This window comes from Xiphias gladius, chromosome 18, assembly GCF_016859285.1.
Source record: "Xiphias gladius isolate SHS-SW01 ecotype Sanya breed wild chromosome 18, ASM1685928v1, whole genome shotgun sequence".
Classification (NCBI taxonomy): Eukaryota; Metazoa; Chordata; class Actinopteri; order Istiophoriformes; family Xiphiidae; genus Xiphias; species Xiphias gladius.
In genome coordinates this window covers 982,543-999,395 of record NC_053417.1, presented here as the reverse complement: position 1 = coordinate 999,395, position 16,853 = coordinate 982,543, and the positions used below count along the sequence as shown (strand labels likewise).

Here is a 16,853-nt window from a genome sequence, read left to right as displayed (position 1 = left end):
AGGCAGTGCTCATTAAAATATTACACTTGTCAATCAACGTCACTATTAAACATTATAACAGGGCTGTTAAAAGGCTGTTAAAAGGCTGCAGAAAACTTGGCCGCAGAGATATGATTTAGGATGCGGGAGTTAATTTCACGACGATAAGGGAAAATATCCAAATTTAAAGACAAATCACATAAAACACAATTATGATCTGAAAGAAAAAGTTCCTCAGAAAAAACAGCATCAACATTTAAGATGAGTAAAAACAAGGTCCAGAGTACGCTTTCGGATTTGTATAGGGCCTACTACATGTTGAGTGAGACTGAAAGACTATGGCTTAATAAAACTAGAAGCAAATTTATTAGAGCCATCATGAATATGAATATTAAAATCACCAAGAAGCACAAATCTAGATAGTTTGAGAATAGACGATAAAAAAAACACTAAATTAATTTAAAAAGGAGCTATTGGGGCCAGGTGGATGGGTATCTAAAAGAGCATAAAATGGATTAGTATGACCAACTTTAATCATTTGTAATTTAAAAGAAGAGAGACCCAGTGCTCACCAACAAGAAAAAGGGCTTCTGAGCACAGCAGCAAATCCTCCACCATGACCTGAAAATCTAGGCAAACTGATAAAGGTGTAATCTTGCTGAATATTCCATATTCCTCTGCCAGGTTTTGGTCACAAACAAAAAGTCTAAGTTCTTGAACAGAAGAATATACCCAGATGTGGAAACAAGTTTGGGGTATGCATTATGTCAATGAGCGTCCTGACAAAGGTAGAAGTACAAGTCTGTGTGAATGTGTGCGCCTGCGCTGTGCCATGTGTGTGGTGAAATGTGAGAAATAAAGTGCAAGAATGCCCCAGCCTATATTCTGCTATACAGCTGGGGGAAACGAGGTATGTATGTGAATGTGTATGTGTGTCTGCACACCTTGTGCACCTGGCTCCTGTTCAGCTAAAATACACATTTTCAGAATACTTTCTCAGTTGAGTAACAGAACAAAATGGAAATGTATTGTTAGTAAGCAGTAGTAATAATAGCAATAGTAATAGTAATATTAGTGAAGATAATACATGCCTCTACTTCTCTAAACTGTTTTAAATCCTATTTATGAGATCGATTTCAGTTTGTGCACGTTAACAATAAATCCTCCATATACTCAAAAGTTAGTCACGGAGTTCAACAAGATTCTGTGCTTGGACCAGTTCTATTCACCTTATATATGCTTCCTTTAGGCAATATTATTAGGAAACACTCCATAAACTTCCCTTGTTATGCAGATGATATCCAATGAAACCAATCAGTTGGCTAAACTTCAAGCTTGCCTTAAGAACATAAAGACCTAGATGACCAGCAACTTCCTGCTGTTAAACTCAAACAAAACTGACGTTATTGTACTTGGTCCCCAACACCTCAGAAACACAATATCTAATGATATTGTTAGTCTTGACAGCATTGCCCTGGCCTCCAGCACCATTGTTAGGAATCTCGGAGTTATCTTTGACCAGGATATGTCCTTTAACTTTCACATAAAAAAAACTTCAAGGGCTGCCTTTTTTCACCTACGTAACACTGCAAAAATCAGACACATCCTGTCTCAAAAAGACACAGAAAAAACTAGTACATGCTTTTGTTACTTCTAGGCTGGATTTATACAACTCCTTATTATCAGGCTGTCCCAAAAATGTTTTAAATACTCTCCAGCTGATCCAGAATGCTGCAGCACGAGTACTGATACGAACTAGGAAAAGAGATCACATTTGTCCTGTGTTAGCTTCTCTGCAGTGCCTCCCTGTAAAATCCAGAATAAAACTTTAAATCCCCCTCCTCAATTACAAACCTCTTAATGGTCAGGCACCATCATATCTTAAAGAGCTCATAGTACCCTATTACCCCACTAGAACACTGCGCTCCCAGAACGCAGGCTTGGTTGTGGTTCCTAGAGTCTCCAAAAGTAGAATAGGAGGCAGAGCCTTCAGTTATCAGGCTCCTCTACAGTGGAATCATCTTCCAGTTTGTGTCTGGGAGGCAGATACCCTCTCCACGTTTAAGAGTAGGCTTAAAACCTTCCTTTTTGATATTGATATTATGCTGCTATAAGCCTGGACTGCCAGGGGACTTCCAACGATGCACCAAGCTCCTCTCTTCCTCTCCATCTGTATGCATTCATATGGCATCAATGCTCATTACTAACTTGGCTTCTTCTCTCTCCCATAGTTTTGTGCTTTCTCGTCTCTCTCCCCTCTCTTTCTGTCGCTTTCTGCAGGTATTTCTGCCCCTGGTGCTAGAGCGTCTGGATCTGTGACTCCAAACCACCTACTGCCCATAATCCTGCTTAACACCCTCTGCTTCGGTTATTGTCATTATCATTACTATTAAATTTGGTTTTATTCGTATTATTATTCACCCTATTATTCTAATTAGTAGTTTTATTATTAGTCTCATTATTGTTATACATCTTTATGTTTTACCTGTATTGTGCTATGCCTTCTCCTTCTCTCTGTCTCTCTAAACCCAGCTGGTCAAGGTAGACGGGCGCCCACCATGAGCTGGGTTCTTTTCAACGTTTTTACCTGTTAAAAGGGAGTTTTTCCTTGCTGCTGTCACCAGGTGCTTGATCATGGGGGAAAGTGTAAATATAACTATAAAGAGTATGGTCCAGACCTGCTCTATATGAAAAGTGCCCAGAGGTAACCTCTCTTCTGATTTGGCGCTATATAAATAAAATTGAATTGAATTGCTTCTACTTGGAGATCTGAATGGAAGAACAGGAGTTTAACCTGATGTCACAGACCCACATTGCAAGAACCACGTGTTTGGTCAGTCTCCCGTTTACCACACCAACTATTACCCATTGAAACAACCTTGACTCCAAAATAAATCAAAGTGGCAGAGAGGTAGTGCGTCTCTGTCTGGCCTTCGGCCGATACATAGTTAATGGTAGGTTCAGAGGGGAGACTTTAGGGAGATTAACATGCTCTTCGGCTGTTGGATCTAGTGTAGTAGACTATACAATCACTGACATGGACCCTTCCACTATCAGTTAATTTACTGTCAGACAGTAGTCCCCCCTTTCAGACCACAACCAAAACTGTCAGGTCAAATGAGTGAAAAAAGGGATCCCAGTAAACTGCATAAATTAAATCCTATTTACAGCTGGGTCCACACAGTGGAGACTAAGTCATCATGGCCTTAAAACTAACTTGATCTGATGAATGACATATTAATATATGACCAAAATCAATATATCCTTACCAGAGATGGTGTAAACAAGGCCACTGATGATGATAACCCCCTTGATTTCCCAGTTACTTAGGAAGAATTGACCACACAGATTAAATCTCTCCAGCCAGGGAAAACTGTGCTCCCCAAGCACCCCAGTGATGCAGGGTACAGTGTTGAAGCCTGAGTACCATGGCATCTGTGCCAGCAGTCATCAAGGGAAATTATCCTGTAGTGTTGTAAATAAAAGAAATCTAGATTTCCATGACGAACCCTACGCCTTGAGGAAAAATCTAACTGGCTTCCTCCTAAAACACTGCACAAACGACCATGTACATACCCGTCACACTTTAATTAACAAACATGTAGACCAAACAGAAAATGGTAGGATATTCGCATGTTTTATTGATTCAAAAAAAGGTTTTGACTCCGTTTGGCAGAAGGACTCTATTACATTGATTAAATCAATGTATTTGGAAAACAGTTGTGTTGTTAAAATTGGAGACGAAAAAACTAAATTCTGTACCCAGAGAAGAGGTGTTCCTCAGGGCTGTAGTTTAAGTCCTAAGTTATTGAATGTATATATAAAAGACCTTCTGTTCAGTTGGATCAATGTGCCGCTCCTGGCCTCTCCTACCCAGATAGAGAGGTGAAGTCTCTGTTTAATGCTGATGACCTTGCTCTACTATCCCTCACTAAACGAGGACTACAGCAACAGCTGGACATAGTAGATACATACTGCTAGAACTGGGCCCTAGCAGTATATATGAAGAAAAATAATATCATGATTTTTGGCTGGACCGCAACAGTGGGGCCAGACCGAAGAACGCGAATGTCCGTGACTGACTCAGTGAGTGATAAAGTTGCACCACTGGTCGGCCGGCCGGCCAAGTGTTGGACTTTCCCCGTTGGCAAATGCTCTCTGAAAAATGTTTTTCTCTTCTTTGAACAAAATGAACTTACAGACATTCAAATGATTATTCTTATACATTTGTAGAATCAATTTGTAGATAACATTAAATTAAAAAAAAAAATTTGGAACACTGTTTCTTTGGTTCCAGGCAAAGAATAAATTTTAAAAAAGTATCAGTAAAGAAAGTACTATCTACACATAGAGTCAATATAACTTAATCAGTGAGTACTTAAAATAATTGTTTAAAATATAAGTGTGCTTTCACTTTTTTGTTTGTCATAAGGGTTAATGTATCTACTGTATGTACAAAGTGAATTCAACCAGAAGAATATTAAGGCTTGAAAAGGACTTAGAAAATCCAGCCTTATGGATGTGAAATTTACCAATTACAAGTGTAAGATTTATCAGGTTTATTATTACAATGTATTTAAGTGTGACTGTTACAGAGTGTCCAGTGTTTTTATAAAGAAACTTATCTATGTCTCTCCAAAAACAGATGAGGAGGGGCAGTTACAAAATAAATGTATGATTGTTTCTGGCTCAGCTTCACAAAAGATGGCTTTAATATCTATGTCAATAAATTTGGAAATTATTGTGTTACATGGGTAAATGTTATGCAAGATTTTGAAATGAATTTCTCTGATCTTGTTCGAAACACAGAATTGGAAGAGGCACAATCATGCCTTACGCCAGTTTATATGATCTAGTTGTGAATTCCAAAAAAATGTTTTCCTTTGAGTGAAATCTTAATATGGTTTTGATATTCTTCCCTTGTGTGTTTGTTTGTACATTTTATGTCTGTTAATTTTATCCCACCAACTTTTAAACAAGGCGCTTGAACATTAACATTTTGAGCCTTTATTACAGAAACAAATACTTTGTGTTTGACCAAAAAAGACTTGGCTCTTAGGAAGTTTTCATAATTATAGAGATTACCTTTATCAGCAAACAAAGCTGTAACAAAGATTATACCCCTTTTAATACAGTTCTCTTTATATATACTTTTATTGTTATCAGTCATATTATTGTTGTTCCAAATTATATCCTTATGTGGTAATAAGTTGTGAACATAATTTCTAAGACAGTAAACCCTGCTGGTAGATCTTTGAGAGTTTTTTAGACAAACCTTTGGACAATCATTGAATACAGTGTAGAAGAGCTGAGCCCAGAAAAGAATCCCCTACGTCAGCTGGTGCTGAGACTAACTGCCCCCTCCCAAACACACTCTGACCAGTCTCACAACAACACTACTTTCCAAACACCAATCAGAGTAAACCAAATTATAATACAGTGTAAAGAAACCTGTTCAAAACGCAGATTAAGAATGTAGAAAGTAGAATGTTATCTGTCCCTAAACAGATATGATGAATTGGCAGAATATCTCTTAACTGTCAGAGATAGAAAGCAGAGGCAGATCCTAACCAAGTATAGCTTAAGTGACCACAACCTGGCAATCAAACAAAGAAGACAAGAAAAAATCATGTCAACCAAAAGAAGACAGAATATATGGTCACTGTTCAACAGGTAAGGTTGAGACAGAAGTGCTTGTTTATGGTGTTGGTAGTGTCACATGGCAATTCTGTGTGGTATGTCAAAAAAACTATGTTCCACCACCCGCATAAACCAATTGGTAAATAGATAACACTTGGATAAGACATGGATTAGCTACATTTAGCAAGTTTTTACAATTTGCCTTTCATTTGATGGCAGCAGGGTTGCCATGCAAGATGCTGAGTTTGCAATTGGGAGCAATGTCGATTTCAGTATTTTGCTCAAAGAGAATAACTTAACATGTAGACAGAAGGGGTAACCAGGGATCAAATCGGCAACTTGTAATTTACTGCTGAGTGTGCCAATTAAAACCACTTCATGTTCCACTTGCATACCATTGGTACACCACTTAATTTTAGAGTTATTCTAAAATTTATTTTAGAATTTATTCTAATATTTATTTTAGAATTTATTCTAATATTTATTTTAGAATATGTGTTTCATTGACAGTTGCCATTTTTCACTGGCAGGTACCATGTAAAACTTCTGCTTATGCTATAACATTACATTGAAAGATAAGGACTCCTTAAGCAGCTGTCCAAGATGTCATGAACCAAAAAATTTCTAGCTAGAAGGGCTAATCATAGATACCCTTTAGCCCTATGTTCAATTGTTTAATTTATCCAATCATAAGACAGTTGAAGTGGTTTCTGCCAGAGTGATGTGCTGTAAGTGGTACACAGTAGAGGTACACTATAATGATCTTTGGCTTGCCCCTCAGAATCGGTGTTAGGTTATAGGTTAGGTAATAGGTTATATTACACCCCAAAAACTTTTGTAAATTTTTATTCAACAATATCCACATATGCTGTCCAGAATAAATTCACAAATTAATTATACCAAATTAATTGGTTCACAGTTGTATAAACCTAATGCCACAATACATCAATTGAAGGGAATTATCTGAATGCATGTGTTTGGTTACCTCATACTGTACAGCTCTCTGATGAGCAGAAATAATAAGACTACAATGTTAAACACCATGATGGGATCTATTTTTGAATAGCATTTTTATCAAGCACCACCAGTACTACCCAATATTTTTTCTACATCAACCTTTGCTGATAATTAAACACGTTTTTTGAATTTACACATTTTCCCAATTTGCTTTTAAAATTGCAATTACTACACACCACATTTAGCTCCTGTTAAGGAAAATAGCTTTTAGTGGTTGAGGGCCTTCCATGGTCAACATATTTGTCAGCTCTTTATGTAGAACAGAGGAACACCACCTGTGATAGATCATGATGTTATATATCAACCTGGGTGGGTGACATGACAAAACTGGGCTCCTCTCAACACTCCAGAGGAATGCACTGTCCATATGATTAATCAAAACAGTCCCACCAAAGCCCTGAGCCTTGCAGCAGTAGGTTGAATCTTGCTTCCTATCCAGAGTACTGGAGGAGGTGCGCAGCAGTGGGCTGCTGTTGCTGTAGGGCTTGGTGGTGCACTTTAATGGCCACCGAGACTTCGCTTTTCTCCGCTCATCCAGTCAAGCCCAATGAATGTCAGGCTCATGGTCATGAATATGAAACCCAGTGCCGTGAAACATGCAGCCTGAAAACCCAAAGAAGAATGTCAATATGGAATCACTAGTCCCACTATACTCCTGGCTGTTATGTTAATTGTCTTAATTATACTTCCATTAACTCTGTTATTCTCTGCTGCTTTTTTTGAGGTTCACCCCTCTCAGTCAGGGAGAGATATGAACCCACCTGTAACTTTGGTCTGGAATTCATTGGCTCCTGGTCACTGGGGATGATGCGGATGTAGAACAGCCCAGGAAGGATGAAGATCAGACTGGGAGCAGTGGTTGCTCCTGGACATATAGGGGAGGCACAGTACATCATTGCATTGTAAAACACAGTTTATCTCAGAGAAAGCTATTGGCTGTATTGAATAAGCCTATAAAATGAACAGTCTTTTCTTTGCTGAAACTCCAGTACTGGGTTTACCATGGTTTGACAATACAGTTTCAATTCAATTTTTAGTTCAGACAAAGACCGAGAACAGAAGTCAGTCCTATAACGATAACATTACAGTAGTTGAGCTTTAATTCTTGATATATTCTTAAGATGACAGTTGACCGATTTAATATTTACCTTAATGTGGGTATTTAACCTTAGCCCTGAGTCCATAACTACACCAAGATTCTGGCTTGGTGTGGGGTCTGAACATAACATTACAGATTCAAGCACTGACTTTTAATCATTCTTCCTTGGCTCCTTTAACATTTTTTCTAATTTATCTCTGTATAACTGTAGTAAATTTTGGCACATCTAGTCACTTTTTTCAGTGCACTTAATTATGGGACCATTGTCATTTGGTGATATTGTTATGGAAATCTGTGTTTTTTGATTATGCTATTATGGTAAATTATGGTAAAATATATATATTTTTTTCATAGTCCAAGCTAGTGGGGGCATGTAAGTGTTGAACAGAAGTGGCCCAGTGGAACTCCACGTCATTTTTGTATGCTCAGATGTGTATTTGACACAAAGTAATTGGTTCAAAATAGTTTAGAACTTGTTTTCCTATCAGTCTAGTATTTTATGGTTAACCATGTCGAATGCTGCACTGAGATCTAATGATACAAAGACTGAATTTTTACCACTCATCTGGACCAACCTTCCACAAAATATGAGGTCTGCACAACACTCTATACTGCACATAATGCTGATGTACAATTGTTCTAATTTGATATGGAACTCTAAAATGACTGATATTAAATAACCAAAATATTATGGAAAAATGTATGTAATGAAAAAAAAACATTAAAAAATATAAATAAACCAATAAATAAATGATTTAAATAACTTAGTCAACTTATTATTTTAAAATGTGATGTAATTGTTCTTTTCATCCTAACAGGGTTTAATTGGAGTTCATTATAGACCTATGTTTATTTTTACAAATATCCTGTTTCGTTATTATTATGATTATTATATCCCACCAGTAATGCCAAAGATGTCTCGAATGTTGGGAACAAGGATAACCAGCAGGTTGACGGCAAACAGCAGACACACAGCAATGCAGATATGACGGAGCCAGTGGAAGGGCTTCCCTGGAAACAGCAGCTGCAGGAGGGCACGACGGATCTGACAAAAACACAGAAGTAAGGGCACATGATGCTGCTCCGGTATCAGACCAAGTCAATGTATCAAACAACACTATGATACAGAAGAGCTGGATCAGAAGCAGCAGAGCAAAAGGAATTGTTTTATATCATGTGAGCGTTGTTATCATTTTATCAGTTATCAGAATGATCATATAGAATTATCAGCTCCAAAACCTCAAACTGGATGACTCAATGTACCTGCTTCCTGCAACCTTCCCAAAATTCATCCAAAAATTCACAAATTTGTTTCAGTTGTGGAATTTATTCAAATAGTTCTACAAAGCTCAACCTCTAGCTTTACCCCACCATTAGTCACATGGCAACAGAATTTTAAGATTTCTGATTGGATGTTTCTCTGGGACACGTAGTTGACTCGTAGTTATGGACATACACCTGTACTTTTTTGTATTTGACAATGAAGCTTATTTTTTCAGTAGTGTCTCATTGTTTTGCAGATGATTTATCATGTTGCTACACTATTTAATAAAATTCAGAATTGTATGGATAATTCAACAGTAGAATTTCATGTCCATTTGGGGCATTTCTAAATTAACCTACCTGAATTTCAGGTATATTGCTAATGCAGACAAATTTATATTACTTTATTGCATGCCTTATTTCGATAGAAATTTTGATATCTTGATTGTAATTATGCGATGTTTTCTCATAATTATGAGATATTTAGTCATAATTTCGTTCTTTTTTTTGTGTTTCCATTGAAATTCAGCCAGTGGACATAAAAGTTATTAGTAAATCAAAGCAGAATTTATTAAACCTTTCTGCACATGTTTCATATTAAAAGCCTTCCATACTCCCAAGAATTTATAGAACCCTGCCCACTTTGATTCTGTACTTCATTTAGTACAAAGACAAAACACAAGTATTTGAGGTTAATGTCAGAGCGTGTGTCTAATGGATGTGTGTGTGTGAAGGCCAGACATGTTCTTACAGGAAACAAAACCACAGGAACAGTCAGAGTAACAGCCACCAGGACAGCCAGCCGAACACACAGGATGAGAGTGTCCAAGAGGTCCACCTTACTGTAGGTATGGAGGAGCTCTGCTTCAGTGTTCTCTACAGACACACACACACACACACACACACACACACACACACACACACACACACACACACACACACACACACACACACACACACACACACACAGACACACAGAATCTGTGACTTCTCACTGTCATTAAACTGAGCTATGTTTTGCAGCTGACTTAAAGAGATGTTGCTCTCACCATAGAAGGTCAGATAGCCAAATATGGCAGTGAAGAAGTACATGATGAACATGCCCATGATGGAAACGTTGCCAATATTCTGCATTCTTCTTTTGGTTGGGCTTTAGAGGAACAAGATGGCAGATGTTTTAGCGATACAGTACATGAGGGCAAGAGAGAGAAGCATGGCTATTGCTAGTTTAATTTCAGGAAAGGCTATATTTAAAGATACACTCCCTTATATTACTATAGTGCCCAAATGTGAAACTAAGTGCATTAATTGAAAATGATAAAGTGGTTTGGAAAATCTGGAGAAACCGTTGGTTTGTTTCCAACTTATGTGATCTTCTGGCTGCTTGTGTTTGTGGACCCATCCGAGTTCTTTTTAGCAATGTCGCCATTTTCCTAAATTTCATTATAACTGATAGATAAGGTGGCCAAGACCACAAAAAAGTAAGACTCAAATTGTAATAAACCAGAATTAATCCTTTAACTGTGAATTGATTTTTGTAAATGATGAGTGGGGAGAACATTTTTAGATTTCTGATGCCATCACAAAATCAGGAGTGTAACTTTGCAAAGCAAAAAAAAAAAAAAAAGGTATGTACCAAAGGGTATGTCACATTCAAGACTGTGTTTTCACGTTTTGCACGTGTGCTGTGGAGGTGCATGATGTGTACTGCATGTGAAGAATGTAAGAATCCAATAATGTGTGCATCTTACTTGCTCAGTTCAGTATAAATGGGAAGCACTTCAGGGTGACACACAAAAGCAAATGCCAGGATAGGGATGGTATACGCTGTCTGCAAATCAAGTGACAGAGGAACTTCACTTGGTTGTTTTCCAGGAAGAACATGAACTCTGAACAGATCCAGCCACGGGCCCCTTTGTAATATGATGCACCCATAAATAGTTTATGACCATACACGTGTTCAGAGCACACCGCAGTCGTCTGAACAGATCTCACCATAAATGAACATTTCAAATGTAAAAGGTAATTTTTGTGTTTGTGCTTGAAATTCAGGAAGTTCATTTCTGACCTCTTGGTTGATGGTGAAGAATTTGGCGGTGCATGTGTCCTCTGGGATGGCTGTGTTCAAAGAGTAGTTGCCAAACACTTCCAGAGGGCAAGCAATGTTGAATCTCTTGTAGATGACCTGATGTGACAGGGAAAAGAGTTTGAGGAGGTACAACAAATGCTACCTTTGGTAACAGAACAACATACCTTTAGGTATTTTTGGAACCTTCCCAAAACATACGTTGTTTGGTTGATATCTTAACTCTTGTCTGCCTTGTCTCTTTATCTAGGTAATTGATATATTGAGTGTTTGCACCCAGCAGCTACTGCGCAACTTCCCCAAAGGGTCAAACAGCAGACTACAACATATGGTGAGGGTAACTCATCCCTGTCAATCTGGCTAAAGACAGAAGGATTCAGCTTGGAGATATTAAGAAGAATAAGATGAACATGGCAGAGAGACTATTGTAGCCGAACAAAGGTCATACTTTCGATTTAAATTTGCACTTGTTGTGGGCACCACCTTATATTTTATATAAGGAAAATAAATAAAACAACTTAATCAGTCTTTAATCAGAAATATTTAAACTCCTAGTTCAGGGATCTCTTGTAACTGCCTTAAAAGAACATTTAAGGCTTTTCAATAAATGAGGATATTTATTGCAACTAAATGACTATAAGCAATTGAATAAACGCATCATTAGTAATGAACACAGTAATGAGGTCAGAATCAAACAGAATAATAAAATTGATCTTTGAAGGATATAATGAACCGATCATTTAGTTTGGCAATACTGAACTGAAGTGTTTTAATTGGGATTACTACAACAGAACGCTAAGCGAATTCATAACTTATCTATGGCTAAAAAAAACCCCCAACAACTTAAGAGCACTATCGGACGTCAACTCTTATCATAGGCAGCGGAAATAAAGTTTAGCGTAGTCAGTGGCGTCGGGTCGGAGCTGGCCGCTTCCAGTTGGATCCACAGTGGTTCGGTGCTGACTCCAATGATGCGGTGCTCTCTGAGACGCAGCGGTTGTCAAGGAACAAGCGTCTGGAGACAGTTCAGCTCAGCTGATGACCTCGTTCCAGCCGATGGAACGGCCTCTTTAGGCTGAGGATCGCTACTTGCCAACCAGGCTGAAGTTTTGGAAAATACAGTCTCTCTGATGGTTCCTTGGTCAGTTTAAGTTGGTGTCAGATAAACCCTGATAGTTTCAGTTTCCCTAATTAGACTCCTTAAATAGTCCTGTAATTTCACTGGCTGGGTGACAATACTTCCAAAAATCAAAGTACAAAAATAGGCTATAAAACTTGGGTTCACTTGATATAGTATTGAACTGCAAACTCAGGCTGGTTTCAGATAAAAATCGAAAATCGGAACGCAACTTAATAAAGAAAAAAAAACATTGCGGGAAAGTCTTCGATCATGCCATCCTCAACTTTGTTTTGCGTTACATGTATATACTAGGCATTATGGTAAGAGTGTGTAAAGAACTGATTTCAAAATAAGAGCGATCTTCCGGTGAACATGATTTCACATTCATTCAGTCAGCCATTCTGTCAATAATGAATGAATGAACAAATGACTAAATAAAAAATAAATGCATATTGAATAATATATACAATTGATAATCTTTTAAAAAATAATTACCACCTACAAACTGTATTTAAGAGAAAATTGAGGCTTTGTCATTTATGTTGTGTTACTGATTCTCAGTCATCCAGGTGGTGGTATTTCTAACTGCTATATGAAGGCAATTGAACTTACTTGAGGTTCTTGAAGACATATCACCTCTCATCTGAAAGTATACTTTACTTCTTACTGTCTGGTGGGGGACTCAGGCATTTAACCTCTTGTAGGGTCGTTAACACCTTGAGAGTCGTTGAGGTCACATGTAAATTGTTGACCCACATGGCCCTCATGTGAGTCGTTAGGGTCACATGAGTCATTGTGTGAATGGATGTTTAGCTGCCTAGGGAGGGATCTCAAGACTGCATTGTAAGTGCTGATAAGTGGTGTTGTAGACCACTACCTCTGTTTAGCGATACTTGTTCCAGTTTGACATAGATGGCTTTTTTCACTCCTCTTTCAAGCCATCGGACTTCTCTGGCCAAAAATGCATACATTGCTCTTGTCAAATGAGTGTCCCTTGTCCTGCAGATGTATGTGGACTGCTGAGTCCTGATCTGAGGAGTTGGCTCTCCTGTGCTGTGCCATGTGTTTGTGAAGCGATCGTTCTGTTTCCCAAATCTATAGGCATGTGTATGCATGTCTTCACTGCATTGAGTTGCATACACTACATACTCTGTTTATGTCTGGGTGTTTTGTCCTTAGAGTATACAAGCTTCTGCCTCAGATGTTACCAGGACTTGAAGTACACATGGATGCGGTGTTTGTTTTTCAGATACTCCCATAACGTAGGGAATGACAATGTCCTTGTACCGATGGTGTAGGTTTCTGATAACCCCAAGCTTGTGCTCCAGTTGGTGATGAGAATCAAAGAGTAAATATTGATCTGTGTGTGTGGGTTTTCTGAATACTTCAATGTTGAGGTTTCTGTCATTTTCAATGCGCAACTCACAGTCCAGCAAGGCCAGACTATTTCCTCTGACATCCTCCCGAGTGAACTTGATGTTGCTGTTGACTGCATTGATGTTTTCTGTGAAGGCTTTGACTTCTTGTGTTTTGATTTTGACCCAGTCGTTGTCCATGTGCCTTAACCAGTCACTCGGAACAGTTCCTGTAAAGGAGATCAGGGCTCTGCTCTCTAATTCTTTCATACAGCGATTGGCCACTATTGGAGACACTCTTGAGCCCATGGCAGAGCCGTGCTTCTGTCTGCAAAACCCTCATTGTACTGGAAATAGGTGGTAGTCAAGCAGAGGTTGAGAAGTGCCAACTCTCGGCACCTCTGAATTTGAAGTTCAGAATTTAAAATCTCTTCAGAAATAAATGCAAATGAACCAATTTTGTATAATCAGAGTATTTAATAAAATGTCCAAACAGCAACAAAAAAATGTTTTCATATGGTGAAATAAAAAATACATTCATGAAATGTTTGCTTGACACAATTATCAGCACTCTTTTGATGAATTTAAATTAGTTCCTCAAATAAAATAAAACAATTAAGACTCACCTGTGCTTAATTTTCAGTCTTCTTGTGGCCTTTACTGCATAAAAAAAGGGCTGATATTTTCCAGTGTCTTTTTCACAACGGCGAAGACGAGTGAGCTGAGAGCATCAGAAATGTTTTTATCCAAAAACATAACATTTCCAAAGGCTACAAGGCGAGCCGCAAAGATCTTGAAATCCCTTTTTCAACAGTTCATAATGTTATCAAGAAGTTTCACTGTTGTAAAACTGTTAAGATGCTTCCAGGATGTGGTGCAAAGAAGAAACTGAATGAGAAATGTCTGCGAAGGTTGATGTGGATTGTGGAAAAAACACAACGCAAGACATTTAAAGAGCTTCAGGCTGACCTGGATCAATCGGGAGTGGTGGTTTACGCCCTTTCAGATGAGGTTGGTTCTGTTGAACAGAGTGCAGAGTGCTGTCCCATAGCTTTCACGTAGCAGTCCTTTCCTTACAGTCTTTACTGCTTCTGGTGTGGAAAAGCATGTGAAGAGTGAAGTGACATGGTCAGATACCATAGTTTCACCAAGTGGAGTCCACTTTGATTTTTCTAACCTTTTTGGCAAATTCCTGGGAGTTTTTGATGTGGTGTGGACTGTTACCGACCAGTTGAGCTAGGATGGTGGCTAGGTGTTTGGCACTGTTGGCGGTAACTGAGTTGATGCGACTGATGATAGGTCTGAGTGGGGCACCTTCCTTGTACATCCTGGGGAGTCCATAATTTCAAGTGGTGGCCTCACTGGGATACAAGCTATAATATAATGATCAGTCAATGGTTTTGGCTTTGGCCAGCTTATTATTACCTTTCATTATAGCTGCTGGTGGGAGCTCGTCCCATTGTCTCAAAGATGGCCTTGTCACTGAGTAGAATGGTTACCTTGGCATGATAATCAGCTGTGTTTAGCAGCAGCGTGCATCTTCCTTTATCAGCCAGCAAGATGGTGGTGTCCCGGTCTCTTCGTAGCTATGCCATTGCCTGTCTTTCTTAGATGGTGAGGTTGGAAGGTGGTGCTTTCGCACTGGTGACAGTGGCTAATACCTTCAACCTAAGTTGTTTGGCCTCAGTATCTGCCAGATTGTTGTTTCTGATGGCTGATTCTGTGGCCGTGATGAGGTCTACCACTGGTATCTGTTCTGGTGTTACTGCAAAGTTCAACTCCTCAGGTCCACCTACATCTGCAGGACAAAGGACACTCATTTGAGGACAGCAATGTACACATTTTAGCCAAACCAATAGTTTGAAAGAGGAGTGAAAGAAGCCATCTACGTCAATCTATAATGACCATCACTAAACAGAGAATGTGGTCTATGACACCACTTATCAGCGATTTACGATGCAGTCTTGAGATCCCTCCCCAGGCAGCTGAACATCCATTCACACAATGGCTCGTGACCTTAACAACTCTCATAATGGCCAGGTGGGTCAATGACCGACATGTGACCTCAACGACTCTTAAGGTGTTAATGACCCTACAAGAGGTTAAATGCCTGGGTCCCCCGCCAGAAAGTTACAACTGAAGAAGACTTTTGGATGAGAGGCGATATGACTTCAAGAACCTCAAGCCAGTCCAGTTCCCTTTCTATAACAGTTAGAAATATCATTTTGAAATGAAATAAGTCTGTGGAAAAAGTAAATGTCCTTTTAATTCTAATTTGAATTAAGAGGGAACACAGCATATACATTCCTTTAAGAGGGTTTTAATTTAGAACTTCAACGTCAGAATGCCCAGATATTGTCTGAGAGGCACTCTGATGTGGTATAATATCATTCTGAAGTAAAATGGCTCTGTGGAAACAGGGAGTTTATTGTTAATATCAAAATTTTGATGGAACACATCAAAAAATATATGACATTTAATAGAGATTCAATTTTGGAATTCCACATCAAAATACCCTGATAATATGTGAGTGAAATTCTGAGGTGCTGTACTATCATTATGAAGTGAAATACGACTATGGAAACAGGACGTTTATCAATGACAGGATATCATTCTAGTGCTTAAAAGTGAGATCGGTCTATGGTAATTTATTGTTTGCTATTAAGTTTGACTAATTATTCACACAAATGCCAAAGCCTCAATTTTCTCTGAAATACAGCTTGTAGGTAGTTATTATTTTAAATTATTATTTTTAAAACACTATTAGTTGTACTTATTATTTAATATAATTCATTTTTTATTGAGTTACTTATTTATTTTTATTATTTGTTTATTTATTCATTCATTCATGACAGACTGACTGAATGAATGTACAACCATTTTCACTGGAGAATCGCTTTTATTTTGAAATCAGTTCTTATACGCTCTTACCGTAATGCCTACTATATTCAAATACCGCAAAACAAAGTGGGGGCTGGCTTCACCGCAGTCAGGAATGCCAGTCTAGAAGATATAAAATGACTGGAGATGAGGCTTAATGAGCCGTTATTAGAAAATCTTGAAGGACAAAAAGCAAAAGGAAAAACGGAGGATGAGCCAAAAGCAAAGTAAAACAAAGGCCAAAGAGTTACGGTACGGTGGTAAAGTGCAATATGTGCCAGGAGATCTCACCAAAGTGTAGGGCGCAGCTCTTTTTATTAACTAGATATTTGTGCCAAATTAGAAACCTAGTCAGCCAGCCTCTGGCCAACTAGCGTCCAGCCTGCACCCCAGTCGCCTAGCCACTGTCCTGCT

General features: G+C 38.5%; 1 protein-coding gene across 3 annotated transcripts in view; it reads right to left on the bottom strand.

The window, feature by feature from the left end:
• Positions 1–3,615: 3,615 nt before the first annotated feature.
• Positions 3,616–16,853, bottom strand: part of LOC120803658 (sodium-coupled neutral amino acid transporter 3-like) — a 30,729-nt gene continuing 17,491 nt past the window's right edge. For all 3 annotated transcript variants that reach the window (XM_040152367.1, XM_040152368.1, XM_040152369.1), the window contains 7 exons: positions 11,067–11,183; positions 10,750–10,829; positions 10,048–10,148; positions 9,750–9,874; positions 8,636–8,780; positions 7,398–7,501; positions 3,616–7,239 (listed from right to left, as the gene is read on the bottom strand). In XM_040152367.1, the coding sequence (XP_040008301.1) occupies positions 7,135–7,239; positions 7,398–7,501; positions 8,636–8,780; positions 9,750–9,874; positions 10,048–10,148; positions 10,750–10,829; positions 11,067–11,183 (777 nt within the window). In that variant the 3' untranslated portion in view covers positions 3,616–7,134. The remainder of the gene's footprint in view (positions 7,240–7,397; positions 7,502–8,635; positions 8,781–9,749; positions 9,875–10,047; positions 10,149–10,749; positions 10,830–11,066; positions 11,184–16,853) is intronic.